The sequence below is a fragment of the Macrobrachium nipponense genome, chromosome 38, assembly GCF_015104395.2.
Source record: "Macrobrachium nipponense isolate FS-2020 chromosome 38, ASM1510439v2, whole genome shotgun sequence".
NCBI lineage: Eukaryota > Metazoa > Arthropoda > Malacostraca > Decapoda > Palaemonidae > Macrobrachium > Macrobrachium nipponense.
Genome location: NC_061098.1, coordinates 5,305,371 through 5,329,065, shown reverse-complemented (window position 1 = coordinate 5,329,065; position 23,695 = coordinate 5,305,371). Strand labels below are relative to the sequence as shown.

The 23,695-nt window shown below is 45.4% G+C and overlaps 1 protein-coding gene across 1 annotated transcript in view; it reads left to right on the top strand.

The window, feature by feature from the left end:
• LOC135209572 (oxysterol-binding protein-related protein 3-like) overlaps window positions 1-23,695 on the top strand; it is an 88,703-nt gene that overhangs the window by 7,729 nt on the left and 57,279 nt on the right. Inside the window, exons 5-7 of the mRNA XM_064242245.1 lie at window positions 5,712-5,879; window positions 6,009-6,147; window positions 9,256-9,327. Of these exons, the coding sequence (XP_064098315.1) occupies window positions 5,712-5,879; window positions 6,009-6,147; window positions 9,256-9,327 (379 nt within the window). The remainder of the gene's footprint in view (window positions 1-5,711; window positions 5,880-6,008; window positions 6,148-9,255; window positions 9,328-23,695) is intronic.

Genomic DNA, 23,695 nt, shown 5'->3' with positions numbered 1-23,695 from the left:
AGTTTCTTCCGACACCATTGCCAGTCTGGAATCGAGGTTTTAGATCAGAAATTTTCGGTACTAGCGAATACGGTTTTGCAACTTGGTAATTCAGTTAAGACGTTTTTGGAGAAAGCGGCCTCAGGTAAGAGTGTAGTTGAGGGTGCGTCTGTCTGTCCTGACACGTCTCCTAGACAAAGGTCACTGTCCAGCTCCCCCGCACCGGGGAGAAGACATACCGGAAGTCCAAGGGAGTCGATCGGGATTTGCCCACACGACAGGAGCCTCTCTTGTTGAGCCTGTTGCGCCTCAACAGGGCTCGGTTAAGCGTTGGAAAGGTGTTGCGGTCAGACGCCTTTCGAATGATTCAAGCGATTCGTCTCGGTCGCGCGGCGCTCTTGGCGAGATTCGCCCGTTTCGCGTCCCTTAAAGAGGCGTTCAGGCGCCGATTCTTCGCCTCTCCAGTTCAAGCACGATATAAGGAGCCTGAGAGTAGGGTTGCGCCGCCGGCGTTAGCGGCTCGTTCGTCGCCTCAATCTGTGCCTTTTTCGGCTCCATCTACTAGTAGAGATTGTGGTTTTAGCGCTGTAGCTAGCAGTTCTAAGGGTGTTTCTTTAGGCGCGTTTTCGTCTGTTACGCCTGATGCGCCTGTTTCGCCTCGAATTTCGGCGGGCTCCGAGCGAGGCGCAAATAGTTTTTCCGCCTCTGCTGAACATTTAGGCTCTTCCAAGCCTTCGTTAACTGTTTTTGATTCGTCTCTGGCGCCTTTGCGCAAGCAGTTAGAGATATTTAACCCAACGTGGATGAATGAGTCCAAGGGTGGTTCGAAACCCTTCAGATCCGGTTGTTAGTTCCGTCTACTTCTTCGGCGGTATCGGAGAATGAAGAAGAAGTAGAGGAGGAGGATTCACATCACCTCTCGTGTTATTCACGTCTCCCTTAGATTTCTTCTGGTATCTTATCCAGATTATTTTGAGAAAGCGCTCCGCGCTCCCCAACTTCGACTTTTTTGATGAGGAGGAAACTTCAGACCCTCTCCTCCCAAAACTTGTTCTATCTAAAGCGGTTAGACATTCGTTGAAAGAGACGGAGAAATGGATGTCTATGAAAAAAGAGACTTAGGGAAGGCTCTTTTTGCTTACCCTCCCTCTAAGTTGCTTCGTAAGAGGTATAGGTTTTATGTAACTGGGGAAGCTCCTTCTCTGGGAGTTTCTGCCTCCTCCCAGGGAGACTTCTCCAGTTTAATCGACTCCTCTAGAAGATCTGCTTTCGCCGCAGCGAAAGTTTTCTTTACAGCGCCCTGAGTTGGACCACGTTGTAAAGAATCAATTTAAACTTTTGGAAGTCTTTAGCTTCCTTGATTGGACTATTGGCGCTTTAGCGGCCAAGATCGAAGACTGGCCTTCTCTTTCCCAGGAGTTAGCGGAGGATTGGATTGGTGTTCTGTCCTGTGCGGACAAATCCATTAGGGATGGATGTGATGAGTTAGCTTCGCTCATCGCCTTTGGTACCCTTAAGAAAAGGCAACTTTTGGTGCTCCTTTGCTTCTAAAAGGGTTACGTCCCAACAGAAGTCTGCTCTCTTGTTTGCTCCTTTTGTGAAAGATAACCTCTTTCCAGACGATGTAGTGTTGTCAATTTCGTCTGCGCTAGATAAGAAATCTACTTCGGATTTACTGGCACAGTCTACTAAGAGACCTAAAGCCCCTGTGGAGACTGTTTCCTTCGGTTTCTCCTCTGGCCCAAGCGCCTTTTCGAGGGAGAAAAACCCAAGCGCTTCTTTCGGCCGAAATCGAATTTGCGACCTCAGTCTAAGGCCTCGGCCAAGGTTAACAAACCTCTTCCAAATGAAAGCTCGGTTCTTCATGCACCAGTGGGAGCCAGGCTGGCTCTGTTTTGGGAGGAATGGGAAAACAGAGGAGCAGAAGCCTGGGTAGTGCAAGTACTCAAGTTCGGCTATCGTATTCCTCTCGTTTCACCTCCCTCGCTCTCACCTGTGTCCAATTCCATTCCAGGCATACTCTCCGGGCTCAGACAAATTTCTGGCGCTAGCCGCAGAAGTGGAAGCGCTTGTTCTCAAAAGAAGCGATAGAACAGATAGAAGGGGATTTTCCTCCAGGCTTTTACAATCGCCTTTTTGTAGTTCCCAAGTCATCAGGGGGCTGGAGGCCGGTTTTGGATGTGAGCCCCTGAACTTGCATGTCCAGAAAACAAAATTTCATATGGAGACCACTCGGTCGGTTCTGGAGTCCATCAGACAGGGGGATTGGATGGTCTCTCTGGACATGCAAGACGCTTATTTTCACATTCCGATACATCGCGAATCTCGGAAGTACCTGAGGTTCATGTTCGAAGGCAAGGTGTTTCAATTTCGGGCGCTTTGCTTCGGACTAGCGACCGCTCCTCAAGTTTTCACCAGGGTTCTATCCCCGATAGGAAGCTGGCTACACATATTAGGAGTAAGAATCTCCCTCTATCTGGACGATTGGCTTCTCCGGTCGGAATCATCAGAGAGTCGTGCATGAAGGACCTTGGAACAACTCTGGATCTTGCCAGAAAGTTAGGAATTCTGGTCAACAAACAGAAGTCCCAGTTGGTTCCATCTCAGAGCATCCTTATTTGGGGATGATTCTGAATGCTCAAGTTTTTTCGGGCTTTTTCTGTCCCCGAAGAGGGGGTTTTTTCAAGGCTGTCTGGAGACAGTTCAGGAGTTCTGACAAAAAGGTAAGTTCTGCCAATCAGTGGAGAGGCTCCTGGGCAAATTGACGTCAGTGGAGAAATTTGTGACGTTGGGAAGACTGCACATGAGACCTCTGCAGTTTTTCCTGAGAGCCTCTTGGTGCAGGAAGACACAACCAGACTCGATTACCTTTCCTGTCACAGATCAAATAAAAGAGGACCTAAGGTGGTGGCTCTCTCGAGCAAGGTTGGAAGAAGGGTTAGATTTACGACCCATCCTCCCGAACCTACAGTTCTTTTCCGACGCATCGGACACAGGTTGGGGAGCCCTACTGGGAAATCAACGGACTTCAGGAGCTTGGTCGGAGAAGGAGAAGAAGTTCCACATAATGTAAGGAAACTGTTAGCAATTTTCTTAGGGCTCAGACAGTTTCGGAGCTTAGTAGAAGGCCGAGTAGTGGCAGTGCATTCCGACAACTCCACGGCTCTCTCGTACGTGCGGAAACAGGGGGACTCAGTCTTTCTCTCTGTACGAAGTAGCCAAGGATCTCCTCCTGTGGTCAACGAAGCGAAGGTTCAGCTAGTCCCGAGATTTGTTCCGGGAAAGATGAACGTCCTGGCGGACGAGTTAAGTCGTCAACAGCAAGTGTTACCTCTGGAGTGGACTTTGGACAACAAGATTTGTCAGAAACTTTGGCGCCTTTGGGGACGACCGTCAATAGACCTGTTCGCGACATCGAGGAACAACCGTCTTCCTCTCTTTTGTTCTCCAGTCCCAGATCCTCTAGCTTGTCGGTGGACGCAATGCTGTTGGATTGGTCGGGTCTGGAAGCTTATGCATTCCCTCCGTTCGGTCTAATAAGAGAGGTGCTGAACAAGTTCATGTCGCACAGCAATGTAACGCTAACGTTAATCGCTCCCTTTTGGCCCAGGAAAGAGTGGTTCCCGGACCTTCTCCAGTTGTTAGTAGACTTCCCCAGACTTCTTCCTCCAGAGAAGTGGCTTCTCAAACACCTCACTTCAAGAGGTTCCACCAAAACTTGTCCGCTCTAGCTCTGACAGGGTTCAGACTGTCCGGAATCTTGTCAGAGCGAAAGGATTTTCAAGAAGAGCTGCAGAAGCTATCGCTTGTTGTAGGAGAGAGTCTTCTAACAAACTCTATCAAGGGAAGTGGAGAATCTTCAGAGAGTGGTGTAGAAGTGCTAAAGTCTCTACTTTCTGCGACCTCTTACAGAAATAGCAGATTTTCTTCTATTTCTTAGGACTCTAAGAAACTGGCTCCTTCGACGATCAGAGGATATAGAGCCATGCTCTCTTCGGTTTTTTCGACATCGAGGTTTGGATATTTCCTCCAATTCAGATCTGTCGGACCTCATTAGGTCTTTCGAAACCACTAAGCTCCCGCAAGATACAGTGGCTTGGAACTTAGATGTGGTGCTTAAGTTCCTCATGGGGCCACCGTTTGAGCCTTTGAAGTCGGCTTCACTCAGGAACTTGACTAAGAAGGCACTCTTTCTTATTGCACTAGCTTCTGCTAAGCGTGTCAGCGAATTGCACGCTATAGACAAAAGAGTCGGTTTCTCTCAAGGCAATGCTGTATTTTCGGTTTCTTTGACCTTTCTAGCCAAAAATGAGAATCCTTCTAATCCTTGGCCGAGGAGTTTTGTGGTAAGGAACTTATCTGATTTGGTTGGACATGAGGAGGAAGAAAGGCTCTTATGTCCAGTCAGGCTATTAAGCAGTATCGTTTGCCACTAAGGGTATCAGAGGACAATCTTCTAAGCTCTGGACACCTCGGTTCAAAATCCCTCTCGTCCTCTTTCTAAGAATGCTATATCGTTCTTTATTAGAGAGCTTATCAGGGAAGCTCACTCGCAGTCCCGCCGAGAACGACAATCTTTCCGTTTCTGAGAGTTAAAGCTCACGAGGTTAGAGCAGTGGCAACTTCTTTAGCATTCAGAAAGAATTTATCTTTAGCTTCGATTCTTCAGAGCACGTTCTGGAGATCGAATTCGGTTTTTGCGAGTCATTATCTCAAAGAGATAGAAACGGTTTTCGAGAATTGTAAAACGTTAGGTCCGGTGGCGGTTTCTGGCATGGTGTTGGGAGAAACGGCACAGGGGTCGTCACCTCTATGCTAACTTTTCACCTTGAATAGGTTGTCGAGTTCAAGGGAAGCTGGGGGTACGAGTACCTGGGATACTCACCAGTCTGTTAGGTCAGATTTTACAATGGTTGGGTATATATGTTTTAAATCTGGTGTGGTGACAAATGTTTTGTATGATTGAATTTCTGGTCTTAGCCCAGGGCAAGGGCAATCTTTGTTGTTACTATCCTCACCGTCAGTCAGCCTTGACTCGCTTGAACTACGGAAGGATTCCACTCCTGTAGAGGCTAACTTTGGGCAAATTCCAATTCCTCTACAATAGTAAGAAGAGCACCGACCAGAGGCAGTAACAGTCTGCTGTAGCTCTCTTACAAGGTAAGGTACAACAGACACCTTGAGTGTTTACTGGTATTGCAATAAATGTAACCATTTAAAAATACTAGTGGTCCACTGAATCCCACCTTCCCATAAATGTGTAATCAGCTCTATAATTGTTCGGTAAGACACTACAATAAAAATGAAATTTTCATATTAAAATGAAGTTTTATTGTATACTTACCGAACAATTATGATTATACCCACCCTCCTCCCCTTAGGTGGACGGACGGGCAGAAAGAATTGGATTCACCTGGGCAGTTGTACCTGGTTCTCCCGCGAGTGGAGGGAGATGACGTCATCACCACCAGTGTTGGCGACGCCGACGCGCTAAATTTGAATTTAGTATCCTGCCGCTCGTGGAAATCACGGCTCTATAATTGTTCGGTAAGTATACAATAAAACTTCATTTTAATAATGAAAATTTCATATTGATAATTTGTATACTATAATAATATATACCCTCATATGAAGATCTAATTAATGTAGATCAAAATAAATAAAGATGTAGGGTATTTATCTTTTTTAAGACCACTTTACCCTTTTTGAGTTTTTTGTTTATCTTCCTTCAGAGATACTTTGTCCTAGAGAAGAGCACTTTGACATATGCCAAGTCTATTGCTGATTTAGCAAGAGGCAGAATCTTGGGGAAAATGGATATTGGTATGTCTGTTATTTCAACAAAAGCCAGGAGGAGAAGAATTGATATTGATGCTGACACTTTGATATTTCATCTGAAGGTAAAGTAATGACTTCACAGTTCAAGTGTGTGTAAATGCTTATTATGCAGATTTGAATGCTATTATGTTTCTTTAATATTTTGTACGTCAACATATTTAATTATGAATTTTTTTATTCCATCCTTACAGTGTAAGTCTCGAGAGGTGTACTTACAATGGGTCGAACAGTTAAAACAGCATAGACTGCACAAGCAACACCAAATACTCTACAGCAAGGATCAGCAGAAGCTGGCTTCTCCAGCATCCCCGTCAGATGATTCTCCTACAGGTATGAAGTATTTTTTAAAATGCCTTTTTTTATTTAAGGTATATTAAATGTTATGTGGAAATAATAGTAATTTTGGAAGTACGTAACCAAATATTTATTGACTGTGTGACATTGCATGGGTGGTACAGTCGCGGAAAAGATTATGTTTTACCCTCTGCGTTCACTAGACACGGTAAATGACAACGCCGCTTTTGTTTACGTAGTAAAAAGTGTTGAAAATATGAATGAATTCGCTGTTCGCAAAGGCTTATTGGTGTTCGCAAAGGCTTATTGCTGGAGACGTTTCCTTACCATTTAACATATTTTCACTTGATTATTTGAAAAGAAATAAAATGACCTGAGAAAGAAAAAAAAAGTTTAAAAACAAACTACAGTGCAATTCATGGTTTTATACATAATTTTTCAAGATTATAATAAGACTGTTTATCAGAGGGAAATTACAAAAAGTAATATCATACAACTGTGTTTGGCTCTAGAGACTGACGTAGGGAATGGAAGAGCGGGGGCGGGAAGGGGGGTCTTCAGGAAGAGGGAGGAGTTGTTTGTAAGTTAGAGACAACTATCCGAGCATGTATAACTTCGGTAACGATTTGTCTCTTACCTCCTACTAAACCTTTTAAAGCTAGTTCTGATTTCCCATTGAAACAGTAAATAATGTAGCTAAAACGACCAAAAGATATTGATACAATTTATATAAAATCATATTGACATAACCTATCCCCATTCACAAAATGTGAGAGACACATTTACCTAGAACTTCAAACAAATGATTGGACGTAAGGGTGCCTCTGATTGGCTGATTACAATTATGGGGATTAATTCGTTTATCGACATATGCAATGAGGTTCATCATCTGTCTTGTGTAATCCAAATATTTTCTTTTGAATGTCATCTCTTCTCCGCTGAAAGTTCTTTCAAAATTGTCTAATTCAATCCAACAGCGGAGGAAAATTAGTTCCATCTTGAATAGCCAACCGTTCTGTATATCGTTATCAGAAAAGAATAAACAAATTTTGTTTTTGTAATATGTACTATAAAATTATTGTATATGGTAAAGGAAAAATATATACAATCTATGTCCAAGTAACCATGTTATAAAGAATGTTAAATAAGTACAGATGTCCCCCCGTATTCGCGGGGGATGCGTACCAGACCCCCCCGCGAATAGTTAAAATCCGCGAATGTTTGGAACCCGTATAAAAACGCTAAAAACAGCCTATTTTGTTAGTTAAAACTTAAGAAAAACCACTAAAAATTTTCATACTTGGTTTTTTTAATAGTTTTATCACAAAAAGTGCATTTTATGATGAAATTGATAAAAAAAACCAGGAATTTGTGGATATTTCTCATAGAAAAATACCGTGAATGCGCGAATTTTCCGCGAATAATGCAGGGAAACGTTCCTGAGAGAAATCCGCGAATGTGTGAGTCCGCGAATCCGGAGAACGCGAATACGAGGGGTCCACTGTATATTGAAAGGAAAAGAGCATTAAGCAACGGTCAGTGGCTGATAAATTATGATTAAAACTGTGGCATACTAAGATTATGGTAATAGGGAAAAATAACTCCAAATTAAAAGTTGTTAGGGTGATCTCAGCAGCGGTCAGTGGAAAGGAAACTTCATTCTTAGCTGATCTTTCTTGGCCCTTCTTGGGTAGACATTCTATATTCTTAGCCACAAAGAAATGAGCTAAAAAAGTATATATACGTATATATATAATAATGATACTAGTAAAATAAGCTTTATCGCTTTATCTATTTTGGTGTTCATCCTTTGATAAAGGCTGCCTGACCGTAGTTCAAATACAGTAATAAGGAAAGAACTTGTTTTCCATGTAAATGCTGGAGTAGTGGCATGGCTTGGCTGTTCACTCATTAATATCATAAAAGAATGCTGGCCACATTTAAGAAAATAGAGGAACAAAATAAATTTGTGATTTATTTTGCTAGATATTTGTGTAATCACATGATACCAATCTCTCTCTCTCTCTTGTCTCCTGAAATGGGTTGGGGACTATGTATACATTTTTAAAGAAACATCAATAAAATGTCTATTCAAATGTAGGGTTACTGTATTTGTTTTCGGAGAGGAAATTAATTCAGCAGCAAACTCAAAAGGTTTTACAATGCAGGAAACATTGTCAACGATGCCTTCCATGCTTTTTATTGTTCAATGTTTTTACCGTGCAAAACGAGAATAAAGTTTTTTTTTTTTTTTTTTTTTTTTTTTTTTTTTTTTGTTTTTTTTTTTTTTTTTTTTTTTTTACTGAGGTTTGCATGAGCTTGTTCAGTCTTGAGTTTCGAAAGGTCAAGAAACACTGAAATATCCTTGTATAGACCCGTCTCACATTTCTTTTTAAAATTTCCAGTAATTTCATTTATATACTCGAAAATTCAGAACTATGACAATTATATTTCAAAAACAATTTTATGTGAGCCATATGACTACTACTATAACATACTTCTAATAATAATGATAATAATAATAACACAACTTGTATTATGCAGACTTGAATTTATAAATCATTTTGTTCTTTGATAATCTACAGGATAGACCAAAATATAACTTGCTACTATGTTTATTTCCACCACCAAAGTAGAAACCTAATAGCTAATTAATATTTAAAGCTCATAAAAATCAATATCTTGTCCAGCCATCATCGTTTGCGATAACCTCCTGCAACCTATTTGGCATAGATGCAACGTGGTTGTAAATCATTTGCTGATTTCGTCGGCATAACTCCCACTCCATGTAATGTGTGCTCAAGCAGTTGGTGAGATGGCTCCTGTCCTTGCTCTCAACTGCTAACTATATTTCCCCATACATTTAGGTTTTATGTCGCACCCTTTGCTTGCCCATTCCAGGAGTTAAATATCTGGTTGTTCTGCAAACCATTGCCTAACAATGCGGGCATTAAGAATAGAACAATTATCCTGTCAAAAAAGAAAGTGAAGCAAGTATTGCCGAAAAGATTTTTGTATCATTTGTATCATTAATTTGTATCATTTAATTGAAAATCTTAGATGCTATGAAACTCTTTATACTAACTTGCCATTATCTAATTATGATGGACAAGACAATGAATATCGCATAAGTTATTCCTTCAGGACAGGGAAGGGCGTATGCACGGACAAAAGCAGTGAAGCGGCCGCCAACTTCAGCACGTTCTCCCACACCGGGTAAATACATCCAGCCCTATACATTGCATGATAATATATAGTCACTGTGAGCATATATATGAGCTGTCGCTAGTATCTTGTGTTGTTTGGGCGCCAGCAGTGTAGTCGTCCGTGAGTTCCCAAAGTGAATATCTTCACATCACTGAATATTACTCAAGCCCAGTAATCAAGGGTTTTATCAGCATACTGACGTGCAAAAGCCAATCTTGCCCATTTATGGTGTTCAAGTTTCCCCTTTTTAAACGAGATCCGATAAAACAGAACTGCATCATGAAGATTATTCCTCTGTGCGTGCATAGACCTCTAAGTGCAGCTCATCCCTAATGGCTACTGCATTCTTAAAGGGAAACTTAATTGCAATCAAGAATTTGCCTATCGTCTTCAGATGTCTTCTTAGGCCCACCGCTCTGGTATTTATCTTTGAGGTTTCCTGATTCCTGCCACCACCTCTACCAGTGTCTGACTATTGTCTTTGTGATGCCAAGCTCCCTTGTATTGAAACTGCAGCATTTGACAGCCTTTCCCTTTTAGCGCAACTGTTGCCCCTTGTTGGCAAAGCCTTCCCTCTTGCGAGTTCATTCTCGATAAGGTTTTGGTCGATGTAGTTTCTTGAGGTTTATAAAACAGTTCAAGGTAAACCTTTTCTCTCGGCCAAAAGTTAAGAAAGGCCATAGTTTCAGACCCACTTTCATGGATAAATAGCTTGTTGGAAAAGAAACCACCCCCACCCTTATTCATAAACCCTGTCTCCAAAACTGTAACCTTTCAACATACGTATTTGGAAGCGAATTTATGCTGATTATAAAACCACTAATAAGTTATATTGATAGCATATAGTTTACAAACAATCTCTCTCTCTCATCTTGAAAAAATGGTTTTATGCATGACACTTACCTGGCAGGTATATATATAGCTGTATTTTCTGAAGTCCGACAGAATTTAAAAAACTTCCGACACACGCAGTGGTCGGCCAGGTGGTTAGTACCCATTCCCGCCGCTGGGAGGCGGGTATCAGGAACCATTCCCATTTTCTATTCATAAATTTTCTGTCGCCGGTACTGAAAACACCTGTTTTCAGTACCTCCGGCTTAGGATTTTGGAAACTTCATTTGCCGCTAAGTATCCTAATTGTCTTTTAATTTATTTACTTGGATTTGTGGCTAGGCATACGCTATCTTAAATTGATTTGAATTTGATTCATTTTTGCATAAGATATCTGAATCTAGTTAGGCTAGTTTCAGAGGGTGTTGTCTGCAAAGATAGGGTGTGGCTACCGAAAGCTTCGGTAGTTCCACACTTGGGGGGCGCAATTAATCAGTAAACATGTCTATTTCCGTAAGGAAAAAGTATGATTCGTAATGTACGCCAAATTATCAGTAAACGTGTCTAATTCCGTAAGGAAAAAGTTTGTTTAGTATGTACGTCAATTAATCAACTTAATCAATTACCGAAAGTCAGGTAGTGATACTGCTAACCTTCCGGTAGACTTTATTTTGCCAAACGCTGTAGTATGGCCTACGGGTTATGACTATGTCTGCGAGAGGTGATCGCTCTCCTTCATTGTTGTGAAGAGTTCTACTTCTGTTTTTGTTACGCCTAACCCTGTAATGTTGCCTTCGGGCCCTAAAACAGTGTCTGTAGAGGTTATTGCCCTTTCTCTTATACTATTTCGATTCGTAACTTAGAATCGAAAGTGCTTGCTTTAGAGAGCAATAGTGAAGTGGCTAAGTGTAGTGACAGTGCCCCTTGTGTAGTGGAGGGTGCGTCCAGATCGGCCTTATAACGCCTCTAGTCTAGACCTCTGTCGAACTACCCAGAACCAAGGATTTGAGGGCATGTCGAAAGCCGAAGGAGGGTTACAGGGAACCCCACCGATCTGGCGTGCCTTCGGCAGTTCTGATGAAAATCCCCAGACTGCCAAAGTGCGTGCACATGCACGAATCCTGAAGGATTGCTTCTCGTCCTCCGAGGCGTCCTCCCCGCACAAGGGTTGGAGCTCTCGGAAGGACTCGCGCCCTCTAAGAAGCTTTATAGAAGAGGACACTTCACGTCCCTTCTCCCTCGTTGTGTTTCAGTGAGAAGTAAGAAGGCGAAAAAAGTTGCCTGATCACGTGTACTTCTTTCCACCAAGAAATAGGAAAAAGAAGGCAGTTTCTCTCGCTTGTTTTGACGCCTGTCAGGAGCGTGACGCTTTTCTGCACGCTTATTTGGACGATCGGCTTGAACAGGACGCTCGGATGGACGCACTCACCAGTGGACGCCGAGCGTCCTCGCCAGTGGCCGAGCGAGCCGCACCAGGACGCCGAGCGCGCACCAGGACGCCGAGCGTCCTCGCATCCAGTGTGGACGCTGAGCGCGCACCAGACAATGTTTTCTGTTGAACTCTTCAAGCTCTTGTTTAAGATTTGAGCCTCAAGAAAGTGAACAGAACTTCGTCTTCGAAACCCAGCAAGACCTCGGGTTTCGTGAATTCAAGAGGTCTCTGTCAATATTATATTGCTTTTCGCAAAGGTGGATGGAGTTAAGGAAAGCTCAAGGGAAGATCTCGTTTTCTCTACCTCAGTCAAGTACTTTGAGATAAGACAGTTACGGGTTATGTAAAGGCTCGACGTCCTGAAACGTCAGGATTTTCGGCAACGTTCAGTAGGATTCTTGCAAAGGCACTCATCAAAAGGACGCTCTTCAGGAAAGCGCAAGACAGGACTTCCTTTGCCATACTGCCAACAACAATTTAACGCTTTTTAGATCCATCTGAAAGGGTTTTTCAGATGATAGATTTTGTTAGTTTATAGTAGAGACTTCCATGCCGATTGAGCATCGTCGTACCTACCGTAAGCCCAGTCTCTTAACAGGATTCTTGTCCCTTCCTTGTTTGAGACGGGAATCGAAAAATAAAAGGCTCGACTTCCTGGATTACGTTTTGTCAATTCAGTGACTCATTGACAAAATATCTCTCTGTACCGTAATGGGTTAGTTCTCATTGACAAACATCTCATTAACTTGATATTGCGTAAGCGAATAAGGACAAGGTTCGGAAGAGCTCTTCCTTCCTCATTCGCAGACTCGTACAAGAAATAGACTGGTAGACTACGTCAATGAACGCTTATGTCCAGTATCTTAAGAAGCTTGAGCTATCTGCTTCGATTCTCTAAGTTTTGTTCATGAAACTTGCCTGTCAGATATGTATGTAGCTGTATTTCCGAATTCAGCTATATATGTCTGCCAGGTAAGTATGAACAAACTTTATTGTGATATAATAAAATTTTTTTTTGCCTTGCGTTATTTTACTACTGGTTGGTTCAAGTCATACACGCTTGCTGTAGTTACCTCTTCGGATGCAACCGAGAGGTCTATTGTTTACTATTTTAAGGACATTAATCGTCACTCCCTGCAGCCTTCCAGGAGTTCCGATTTATCTTTTACCGTTGTATGGTAGTGTTCTGACGACACAAACGCATCTATATTTAGCGTTTTCTGTTTCGCTTAAATATACCAGCTTGAGAGTCTCTTTTTGTTCAAAAAATAACGGACCTATTTCTTCGTAGAATAGGGTAGCTGGCAACCCAGACATAAAGTTTAAGAGACGACGTTCGTAAGCTGCTGGCTGCTGCTGTGTCTGACTGTCCAAGTTCCAACCGAGCCAGTAACAGATCGTGCGCTGTCATGCGGCGGTAGGTTAACGTCTCTCTCTCCTGCTGGGGGTTGACTGACTAACCGTATCTCTGTGCTGGCGGTTACGTCTCTCCTGCGGGATTGACTGACTAACTGATCTCTGTCCTAAAATCACGGACTTTAGCCTAAGATTGAGGGATTTCTTACGTAATGAATAAACGTTTCATTAAGTTTTGCCTTACTATGTTCAACAAAGTTTATCTCTTAATCCTTTCGGTGCTCGTTACCGCACGGTATAGAACTACGAGTCTACCGCAACATTGCACTTTTATATGCTCTCCTGCTTAGGCAAAGCGCAGCCTTATAGGGAAGTAAGCATACTCGGGGAGGGAATGGATGAGCTTGCTGGGGACCATTTCCTTCCTGAAGAAGTTTGTTTCCCCGAATAGACTGCAATTCAGACCACAGTTTTTTACTACCGGGAAACTGAAATATTATTCAAGATCTAGGAATTATTCTGACATTCTCTCTTTGCGTCATGATAGAAGGAGGTGACCGGACTCTGGATAGTGTTTCAGATGTCCTGGATCTTAATCTGAAAGAAGTAAATGCAATTCGGTCGTCCCTCCAGTCCTCGAAACGAGTTTTTGGAACCAGTGGTCCACATCAACTCTGATATTCCACAGCTCTCTCTCATATCTTAAGAAGTATCTCTCTCGGTCCCTGCTCGAGTTTACGAGAAAGAGCCTATTATAACAACAGGCGTAGAATGTAACGATCATCTAGAGGTTTCGTTACAGGATTGCAAAAGTCCGTACGAATCGGTCTCGATAGAGTTACTAACATGCTAGGTATTTTAATTAAGTGGTGTTCTTTTTTTTTTATGGTTGTCTGAGAGGGTTATTTCCTCTTCAGTATGTGAAGTGTAATGTGTTACGTTAGCTTTGTGTGTGGTTCAGGTGGTTCTAACTTATCCTAGCATGAATGCCCTGGTAAGAGAGGGCTAGGGTTTCCTGTCAACAAATTGGGTCACCGTCCAGTTGTCAGACCCTTGTTGTTAGCTTCTCAACAAACAGGTCACATCCTAGTTGAGAGCTACTAAGGTTTAGCAGGCTAAGAGGCAGGACCTACGAAGTCAGCTACCTTAGCAGGTAAGGAACTTAATAAATAATTTAAAAAATTAGTTAATTTTTGAATTATGACGATATTGCTGTCTGTGACCCACCTCCAAATGTGTCAATCAGCTATATATATACCTGCCAGGTAAGTGTCATGCATAAAAATGATATTGTTATGATACAATAAAGTTTTATGCATACTTACCTGGCAGGTATATATAATTAAATTCCCACCCTCCCCTCAGGAGACAGGGTTCAGAGAAAATCTGAGGAAAACGGGAATACTAGTTCCAAGTACCAGCGCCACGGGAACGTGGGGGAGATCACCTGAACTACCAGTGGTCTAGCGGTTGCCGAGAGTTTTGAAAATTCTGCCAGTGCGAACAGACAGAGAATGTTGTTTGACAGATTTGCATCTGTCAAACAACAAAGACCTTCACGATCATTGAGGTCTGTGGAATCTCGATTCTAGCTCACCATCTACTTTTTGTCTCGCCTGTTTTCTCGGAGTCAGACACTTCGGTGGCGAGATCATGGCGACATATAGTAGTCCCTGAGTTTCTTATTGACGAAGTCGATTGCGGACGACGGGTGGGTTGCGTTGATACCACCCCCCAGGTTGCTTAGATTGAATCGCCCAGGCAGTCCAGACACTCATCCTTCAGCTAAGAATAGTGCCTTTTGGTCTTCAGGGTACAGCCTTGCTGTCCTTGATTCGTCTGACTGTCAACTGGTCGTTCACCTGACTTTAGTACAGACGTAGTCTGAAGTTCTTGATGTCAAAGCATTCGAACCTCCTCCTGCCTGTTAACTTCTTGTATGTGATCAGGAAGGCCTTCTTCTAACCACCCTAGATACGACAAAGAGGGTTAGTGAGATTTTAAGCCATCGTCACAAGTTTTGGCTTTGAGAACACAAGGAGGTGTGCTCTCTAAGCCTTTCGTTATGGCCTAAGAATGGAAACCCTTTTTGTCCTTGGGCCAGGATCTTGGAAGCAAGGATGGCACAAGTTAGTGGGGGGGAGGAGCCAGAGAGAGTCCTGTGCCCTGTCAGGTCTCTCAAGTTTTATCTACTTAAAATCAAGAAAGTCGAAGTCAGTCGGGCAATCTGCAATGTTCCGAAAAAGACCAGACTTGCCCATATCGAAGTACACCCTGGTTTTAGGGTTAAGGAGTTCTTTCAAAAAAAAAAAAAAAAAATGGCTCCTTCATGTGTTTGCACAAAGATTTGAAATCTTTTTATCTGAATGCTCACGAGTGAGGGCGCGGCCTCGGAAGCATTTCAACAGAGCATGGCACTCAGCAACATCCTGAGTACCATATTTTGAGCAAAGCAATCTCTGGGTTCACTTCACACTCCCTGTGAGATGTGAAGATGGCATATGAGATCTGCTGCTCGCTAGGGCCATACGTGTCTGCAGACACAATCTTGGGGGCAAGAAGTTAACTACTCATCCTATCCTGTAGAAAATGGTTAGGAAGAGCTCTTAATTTAGTTGTGGAGTCGCTGACAACGGCGACTTCTTAACTCTGAAGCCTTAGTTAACACACATTAACTTTGGCTAGGTTGGTCAGGTGGTGATATATATAATATATATATATATTTTATTTTACTTCTTAGCCCTCATGGTATGGTCAATATGGTCTAGTCACATTGTGGTCACGCCCCCGTTTGACAGATCATCTGGAGTGCACCAGCTTTATAGGTCTCTACCTCGCTGGCAACTCTAGTAAAGCAGAAGCAGACTTGGGTGACAGTAATCACGAAGTCGGCTATGCTAACAGGTGGAACCAAGATGTAAATCATCTGCATGCATTTGTGTCCCAAAATCCTTCTATTCTGTCCCTTCCCACCTCCAACGGTGGGGTTCAACTATATATATATATCTGACAGGTAAGTTCATGAGCAAAATGATATTGTTATGATACAATAAAGTTTGTTCATACTTAACTGGCAGATATATATATATTCAAGTACCCACCCACCTCCCCTCAGGGGACAGTGGAAATAAAAATTATGAATAGAAAATGGGAATGGTTCCTGATACCCGCCTCCCAGCGGCGGGAATGGGTACTAACCACCTGGCCGACCACTGCGTGTGTCGGAAGTTTTTTAAATTCTGTCGGACTTCAGAAAATACAGCTATATATATACCTGCCAGGTAAGTATGCATAAAACTTTATTGTATCATAACAATATCATGTTGTGGACAATGATTGTGATTTTGTAGAAATTGCATTGACATTTACTTTCAGCCATTGTAATGGAAATTCCACAGTAGCTTCTAAAGATCGTGGAGTTAGAGAAAAGGTGTTAAAGAAGCTATGCATGGTTTAATTAGATAGTTCACAGTTCCTACCCTACCTCCGAACAACTTCTACCTCCTTCCATTCTGTCCCCCTCCACCCCCATCACCTTTGTCAGTCTTAGGAGCACGATGATTTTACGCTACGTAATTCCCTCAAGTAGTAAAGAGTTTTATTTAATCCTGAGTAAAAAATAACACTTATAAACACAATTTTCACGTTCCTGATTGTCCACACTTATATTTTTTTATCAACGTATCTTAGTTTTTATAAAATAAGTAAGTAAATATATGGTAACTGGTGAGGAGACATCTGCACCAAAGAGGCTCGTCTACTACGTACATAAAAAAAAGCGGCGGTGCCATTTACAATGCCTCGTGAACTCCAGGGGTAAAAGAAATCTTTTCCCCGACTGTACATAGTATGCCTGTCTTTTATAAAGATAAAGACTTGTCAAAATGTATATGTGCCCATATATATATATATATATATATACAGTGGTCCCCCCGTATTCGCGGGGGATGCGTACCAGACCCCCCCGTGAATAGTTAGAACCCGCGAATGTTTGGAACCCCTATAAAAACGCTATTTTGTTAGCTAAAACTCAAGAAAAACCACTAACAATTTTCATACTTGATTTTTTTAATATTTTATCACAAAAAGTGCATTTGTTCCGATACGTAATACAAACCCTCGGTCCTTTAACAATAGGAAGGTAACTAGCGGCAGCTGGGACGGTCGTAAGCTTCGAACAAGGGGAGAACGGTAGTTAACTGCTTGTCCGATCTGGGCGCGCGCCCTGCCCAGGCGCCCGAGAGGTGAAGAATCACTTTTGCTTTCGGCCGCGGGTGTGAAGGACGTGTTCGTCATCGCTCTCTGCCCGCTTCATCGTCGTATGTTTTCTACTAATGGTTTGGTTTGACTTGAAAATGAAACTGTAAGTACACTGTTTTCATTTTCATTACTTAATTATGAATCAACATGGGAGACACTCGGCCGTAGAGACGGCGATTTCCGCTCTTTCATGAATTGAACCCTTGAATTATGTCTCGGTGCCGAGGGCGGGCGCACACATCGCGCCGATCAATGTATTTTGGGCGAAAGTGTGTAATTGAAAGATGTAAGTACTCTTTTTCATTATATTTTGCCCTGTGCGTTCGTTGCCGAGAGCTTGATTGCGCTCGGCAAGAGCCTCTTATTTTGTATGAATAGAATGCAATGAAAGTGGATTCGCAATGCAGTTTTCTTTTCATTTTCATTTATTAATTGCATCAAATTTAATTTTGGATCAATTTCCGCTCTTACCCGGGAATTAATCCTTACGATTTATTGCTGTGAAAGTGAAAATAGCAAGTGCAGTATTGTTCATTTTCATATATATTTATGATAGCATCATATTATTATGGATCAAGTTTCCGCTCTTACCGGGAATTGATTTTTCCCTCTTTAAGTTCTATGAAGTGAATCGCAAGTGCAGTATTCTGTTTCATTTCATATTACTTTTCACTGCTGTGCGGGGGCGGGGGTAGGGGAAGCGAAGGTCTGCCAGGAAGTCGTCGGAAAGCTCTCCCGCGACTCCCTTGGTATCCGATTCTTCGTCTTCTTTCCTGCCCCCCCCCCCCGCTCAGCTTCCTCGTATTTTGTTTTTGGGGTCTTCCTTCGTTCGGGTGGGGGCATGTCTCCCCCCCCCCGTGCGTGAGGGAACCCCTCTTACTAATCTGTCTTGCTTACCGCAGGTGATACAGACCGCTGGGAGACGACCTTACAAAGGTATGGACCACTGCGGCTGCAGGGCGTGTCCTAGCATTCCACGATCTGCTGCAGAGTCTAGCGAGGTCTGGGGCGGTGACCTTGGAGTGGTCTCCACTACAACCTTCACGGCCGCTTATGCTGCTTCCCCCCGCTGGTCTACACTCCCCATGCTGTGTCGGTGACGCCGGTCTGCCGCTTCTAGGGGGGCCGGTCGCCGCCGTACCGAGGAGGGAGTATGCCGCCGCCGCCTGTGTTTTCTTCGTGTTGCCTGCCCCAGACTTCCGCTGTTCCAGCAGCTCGCCCCTGGACCGGCCGCCAGTACCACGCTGGCTGCCGATGATTCTACGAGGCGATGGCTGGGCCTGCGTACCTGTCGCTGATGTGGTTCCCGTACTGGCTTGGCTGTCCCTTCTGTGTTTACCTGCTGCCGCTGTTCCTGTCCGCTCCTGAGCTGGTTGGCTGTTCCTGTCGCTCCTGGTTCCTGCGCCTGTCCATGCTGGTCCTGCCCATGGTGTGTCTTCCCCAGTCCCAGGTCCTTCCGGACAGGTGCAGTCGGGCCGTGTTGCTTTCGGCAATAGGCCCGACTCCGGCCTGGATGGAGGACCTGACGACTGTCCTGCGTGAGCTGACGAAGAAGAGGAAGGTGTCATCTTCGTCTGTTGCTGCCTCTTCCCCTTCGACTTCTAAGGCCCATAAGCCGAAGAAGAGAAGGCTGCCTCCCCCCCCTAACGAACGTGCTCCTTCGGGAACTTCTAAGGGCCCGTCCACCCTCGTGGGACGGGGGGTCCTTCTGCTGGTCCTCCTGCTCCTCCGCTCCTTCGGGAGCGGGGCCCGCTCCCCCTTCCGTAAGGAAGAGATAGACGGGGACCAGAGGAGTATCGGTTAGCTCTGGTACTTCCTCGCCTGGTGCTAGCGGCGATGCCGCTACGCCAGGTTCCGGCTCGGTCTCTCGTTCGCGGGAGATCCCGAGTGTACGCTCCTCCCTCGGGAGACCGTGCAGCCAAAGTTTCGGCGCCAGAGTTCGCTCGGCGCCAAGACCACGGCACGGAGCCAGAAGGCTGGCGAGAACCGCTCAGGTGACTCTCGCCAGGCCAGCGGCCGCTCTCGGCAGCGACCAGCTGGTAACCGGGTTTGTTATTCCCCCTAAGAAGACTCCTTCGGGAACTTCGAAGGGCTCGTCACATTCCGGTGTACGGGGGGGTTCTTCTGCTGGTCCTCCTGTTCCTTCGGGAACGGGGCCCGTCTCCCCTTCTGAGAAGAAGAAGAAGACGAAGACGGGGACCAAGGGTGTGCTGGCTACCGCTGGTACACCCTCGCCTGGTCTTGGCAGCTCTGCTGCTAAGCCAGGTACCGGCTCGGTTTCTCGTCCGCGAGAAGTTCCGAGTGTACGATCTCCTTGGCGGGTGACCGTGCAGCCAAAGTTAAGACGCCTGAGTTCGCTCAGCGTCATGACCGAGGCACGGAGCAGAAGACTGTCGAGAGCCGCTCAGGTGACTCTCGCCAGGCCAGCGGCCGCTCTCGCAGCGACCAGCCGGTACCCTCGGGTGGACGTGACGGTCTCTGACTGGCCACGGGTTTGAGGCTGGGAAGAGGTCCCCCAGGTCCCCTCGACCGAGCCGGTGACACCAGCCTCGGAGGCTGGTACCAGTAGCGGTTTTGGAACGTGCCGCGAGGACGCTCACCGTCTCACGGCGAAAGCGAGCTCGTGCAGGTCACCTGACCGCCGCTCCCACAGGGACCGGGCGGATACGGTGACCAGCAGCAGCTCGTCTGACGCACGGGACCGGGGTCGACGTGCTCAGTCGAGCCGCTCGCCACAGGTGAGCGGCACGGCCAGGCCTGCAGATCGATCCCCACCGCGGGTTGGTGATCGGCTGCAGCCCCCCACGTACGCTGGTCCTGCCAGCGAGCGGGGGGGGGGAGCGTCAGGTCTGTCTCTCCACTACCTTCAACTTCCTCGGGCTACACCGGGAAGAGCGAGGTAGCTAGGAGTGATCGTGAGAGGTGCGCCGCTCACGATCCCGTCACGACGCGCACGTGCCACGTATGGTCTTAGACCAACCAGGACGTACGCGCAAGTGATTGGAGGCGACCGTCAGGGGAGGAGGGGGGTGTAGCGTCAGTTCTGTCTCTCCGATACCTTCAACTTCCTCGGCATACGCCAGGAAGAGCTAGGTAAATAGGAGTGATCGTGAGAGATGCGCCGCTCACGATCCCGTCACGACGTCCGCACGTGCCAGGTTGGTCTTAGGACCAACCAGGACGTACGCGCAAGTGATTGGAGGCAACCGTCAGGGATCTGTTGCTGGTCCCTTCTTCTGAAGGAGGAGGGTCCTGGGAGCTGCTCTTGTTGGAGGGACTGGAGCGGGTCCTACTCCTCAAGACGCTGTAACTTCCGAGATTCAGAGTAACTTTACCCAGGTTATTGCACTGATTCGTCAGCACAGAACAACAAAGACCGGGGTGGGGGGAAGGATCGCCGCTCCCACCAGCAGAGCCCATGTCTCTGCTCGAGTCGTTTTGGGGCCCGAGAGGGAACCCAAACCGACGGTGGGTATGCCGCGATCGGAGCTTACCGATTCTGTCTTGAACCAGAGTCTCTCGTCTCCGGACAAGAAGGCTCTCTCAGTTCTGGCCGGTCGATCAAGCTACTTCCACCTCCTCTACTGCGACAGCGGCGTTTCTACGTGTCTTCGGACACCGTATTTAAATACTCCTTCGGTCCTCCTGAGAGGTTTCGACCTCGACGAGGACTGGAATGAGTCGGAGGACGGTATCGGCTCTCTCCTGTCAGGTGTCGATCAGCCCCACCCAGACGACGTTCACAGTGGCGGCAGACCCTTACCTACAGTGAGAGTTCGTAACCCTCCTCGGGAAAAACGTTTTCTCCTGACGATACGTTTTCCCAGACTCTGAGAGGCCATCGCCGCAAGGCGATGGCTGCTCCTACTCTTCTCCAACTGGGAAGGCGAGCGAGTATCCAATTCCTCCCCCATTCCCTCTCTCCTTACGGCTACGAGGGAAAGGGGAAGGATCCTACAGAGATTTCTCTGTAGGATCCCACGTTGGGGGAAGACTGCGCTACCAGGGGGGACCTTCGGGTCCTACCTGACGTAAGCCCCGGTCGTTGAGGAGGGATCCTGCCCATTCTCGATTTCTACGGGAATCGAGAGGACCACCAGCCGATATCGTTTGACGAATTCGGTGGGGGTTTCGCAGACTGCTTAGAATTCTACGGAATTTCTAGCGCATTCAGAGTGTTTAGAGTTTTTTTCTTTTTACGATCTCCAAACACTTAGGCGAGACCACGGTCCAAAGTGAGCGAGACGAGAATCCCCGATATGTTACACGATAATCGGGAACCTCGCCTATGCTCGAATTCCTGGAATTTCTAGCATTAGGAAGAAGACTGCTGCTGAAAGAAGACTATCTCACAGTAGGCGACCAACCTGGAATAGAGAAGAACGGACGGGAATATCCAGTTTGGCTGGAACTATCGTCTTAGTATTCTGTTCAGCATTGAAGCTTTCCTTCGAGGAAGACTTCTCCTTCACTCTCTTTAATAGAGAACGAAGGTGGTCGATCTCCAATCCTTATTTTGTTTTCTTGAAGGAAAGAATTTAGGATGGAGATCGTTGTTCAGAATCCTACAAATATACTACGTATATTAACCTCGCGACATGATTCTGCTAAGCAGTTGAATGGTCCGATGGGGTAGGCGCATATCCTGGTTAGTCTACGGATTGCGACTTAGACGAAAAAGTATTCTAATTGAACTGCAACCTCCCAGGAGTTTCCAGGTTTTCAATTTTATAATACTTATGGTTGTTTGTCACAACAACACCATTTTAGCTTTTTATATTTACCGAAATTCGTTTCGCTTAAATATAATTGCTCGAGCATATCTTTTTATGCTCGGTGGTTCTAGCCGAACGCATTCCTTCGTGGAAAAGGATTACTTGGCAACTCAGGATGACGAGTCAGCGACAGCTACTGCGTATTGAATTGCCCGAGGCATTTCAGTATCAGCTGCCGCTTTGAGATAGACGGTTGTTTATGTCTTTCTCACCTGCTTTGATTGAATAACAACCGTATCTCTGCCCAACAATCACGGACTTAAGTCTCTGATTAACGGGGATTCTCGCATACATGAATGACCATCTACTGCTGTGAAACGCTAGTATTCATCGTCTTCGGTATTGCGAGAATTTTAAACAGAGATATCTATTCGACTCTCATCTTTCTGTTTACCGCACGGTAACAGAATTCTGTAATAGTCTCTTGCTGCATCGTATCCCGATAATGCGAATGATTTTTGCGGAATCTGAGTTTGTCCTCAAATATCTTGTATTCGGAGGTGTACAATTGTTCATTGTTCACCCCAGTATTGCAGATGTATGAAAGACATCGCCTACTCCCACACCTGCCAGCTCTACTTCCAAACGTTCAGCCCATGAGAAGCGGCTCTCCCCTGTGTTTCATTACTGAAGAACGCCCCGCTTTCATTGCACAACGGACAGCAATGAAATGGCGGTTAGCGTTTTCAGTCATTTGTAAGCACAGGTTTAGAATCTTGAGATTCCTTCTCTCGATTCAGCTGGAAGACGTAGGTTGCATTCATTGCCTACCTTCGTCTTCAACGTCACATAGTGTTGTTTCTCCTTAAGCTGGATTCAACGTCTATGAGATTTTCTTGCCTCAGGGACTCGGTCTTTTGAAGGCAATTGACTTTCGCCTTTTGAGCTTATGCATTAAGAGAATCATCGCCGCGCTGTCCGGCATCGGTGACTAACAAATATTTTATTTGTTTGGTCTCTCAGCATAACTCTTTAAAGGGCGAAGGTCACGTGACTTACCCGGATGCTTGGACAACTTGCCTCTACTGATTCCGAACCAGTCAGTCGGCAGCTGTCAGAGCGTCCGAGTCAGTTACGAACTATGCTGTGGACTTAGTTCGGTTGTTCCAGAGCAATCATTACTTCGTCTTAATAGCTTGTCAGTATGAGTACTGTACATAACCAAAGTCGAGAAGAGGGATAGGTCATAGACTATTCCCTTCTTTTCGTCTTAGGTAACTGCATGACTTCTCTTGAGAAGTCAAGCACAAAGGGATGGGGATTTGTGACGCTCGATTTCGTACCGATCTTCGTAGCGAAGACTCAGAACCCTTCGGTAACTGACGATTGGTTCGAGTCCTTCACAATACCCTCCCTAATGGACGTCACCCCACCCTCCCGCCGCCTCCGATACGAAGGCTATGCTGCTTTGTCCTGTGAAGGTGCGACGGAGCTGTCTGAAGAAAACTCGACACCCAGGATGAGTGTGGACGCCTCTTCATCATTCTCTCGCGTTCCGCAAGAACTTCTCCGTGGCGCAGGTAATGAAGGCAGGCGCCTGGTCCAACCGGACCGCATGCACCTCCTTCTACCTTCAGGATATTGCCCACAGTTCCTTGGATCTTTTTCCTTGGGAACCGTGGTGGTTGCTCAACACGTTGTGTAGTTAACCCAGACCCTCGGCCAATGCTGAACAGCATCGAGTCCTGGTGTGACCGTAAGAATGGATGAGGAATGAGAGTGT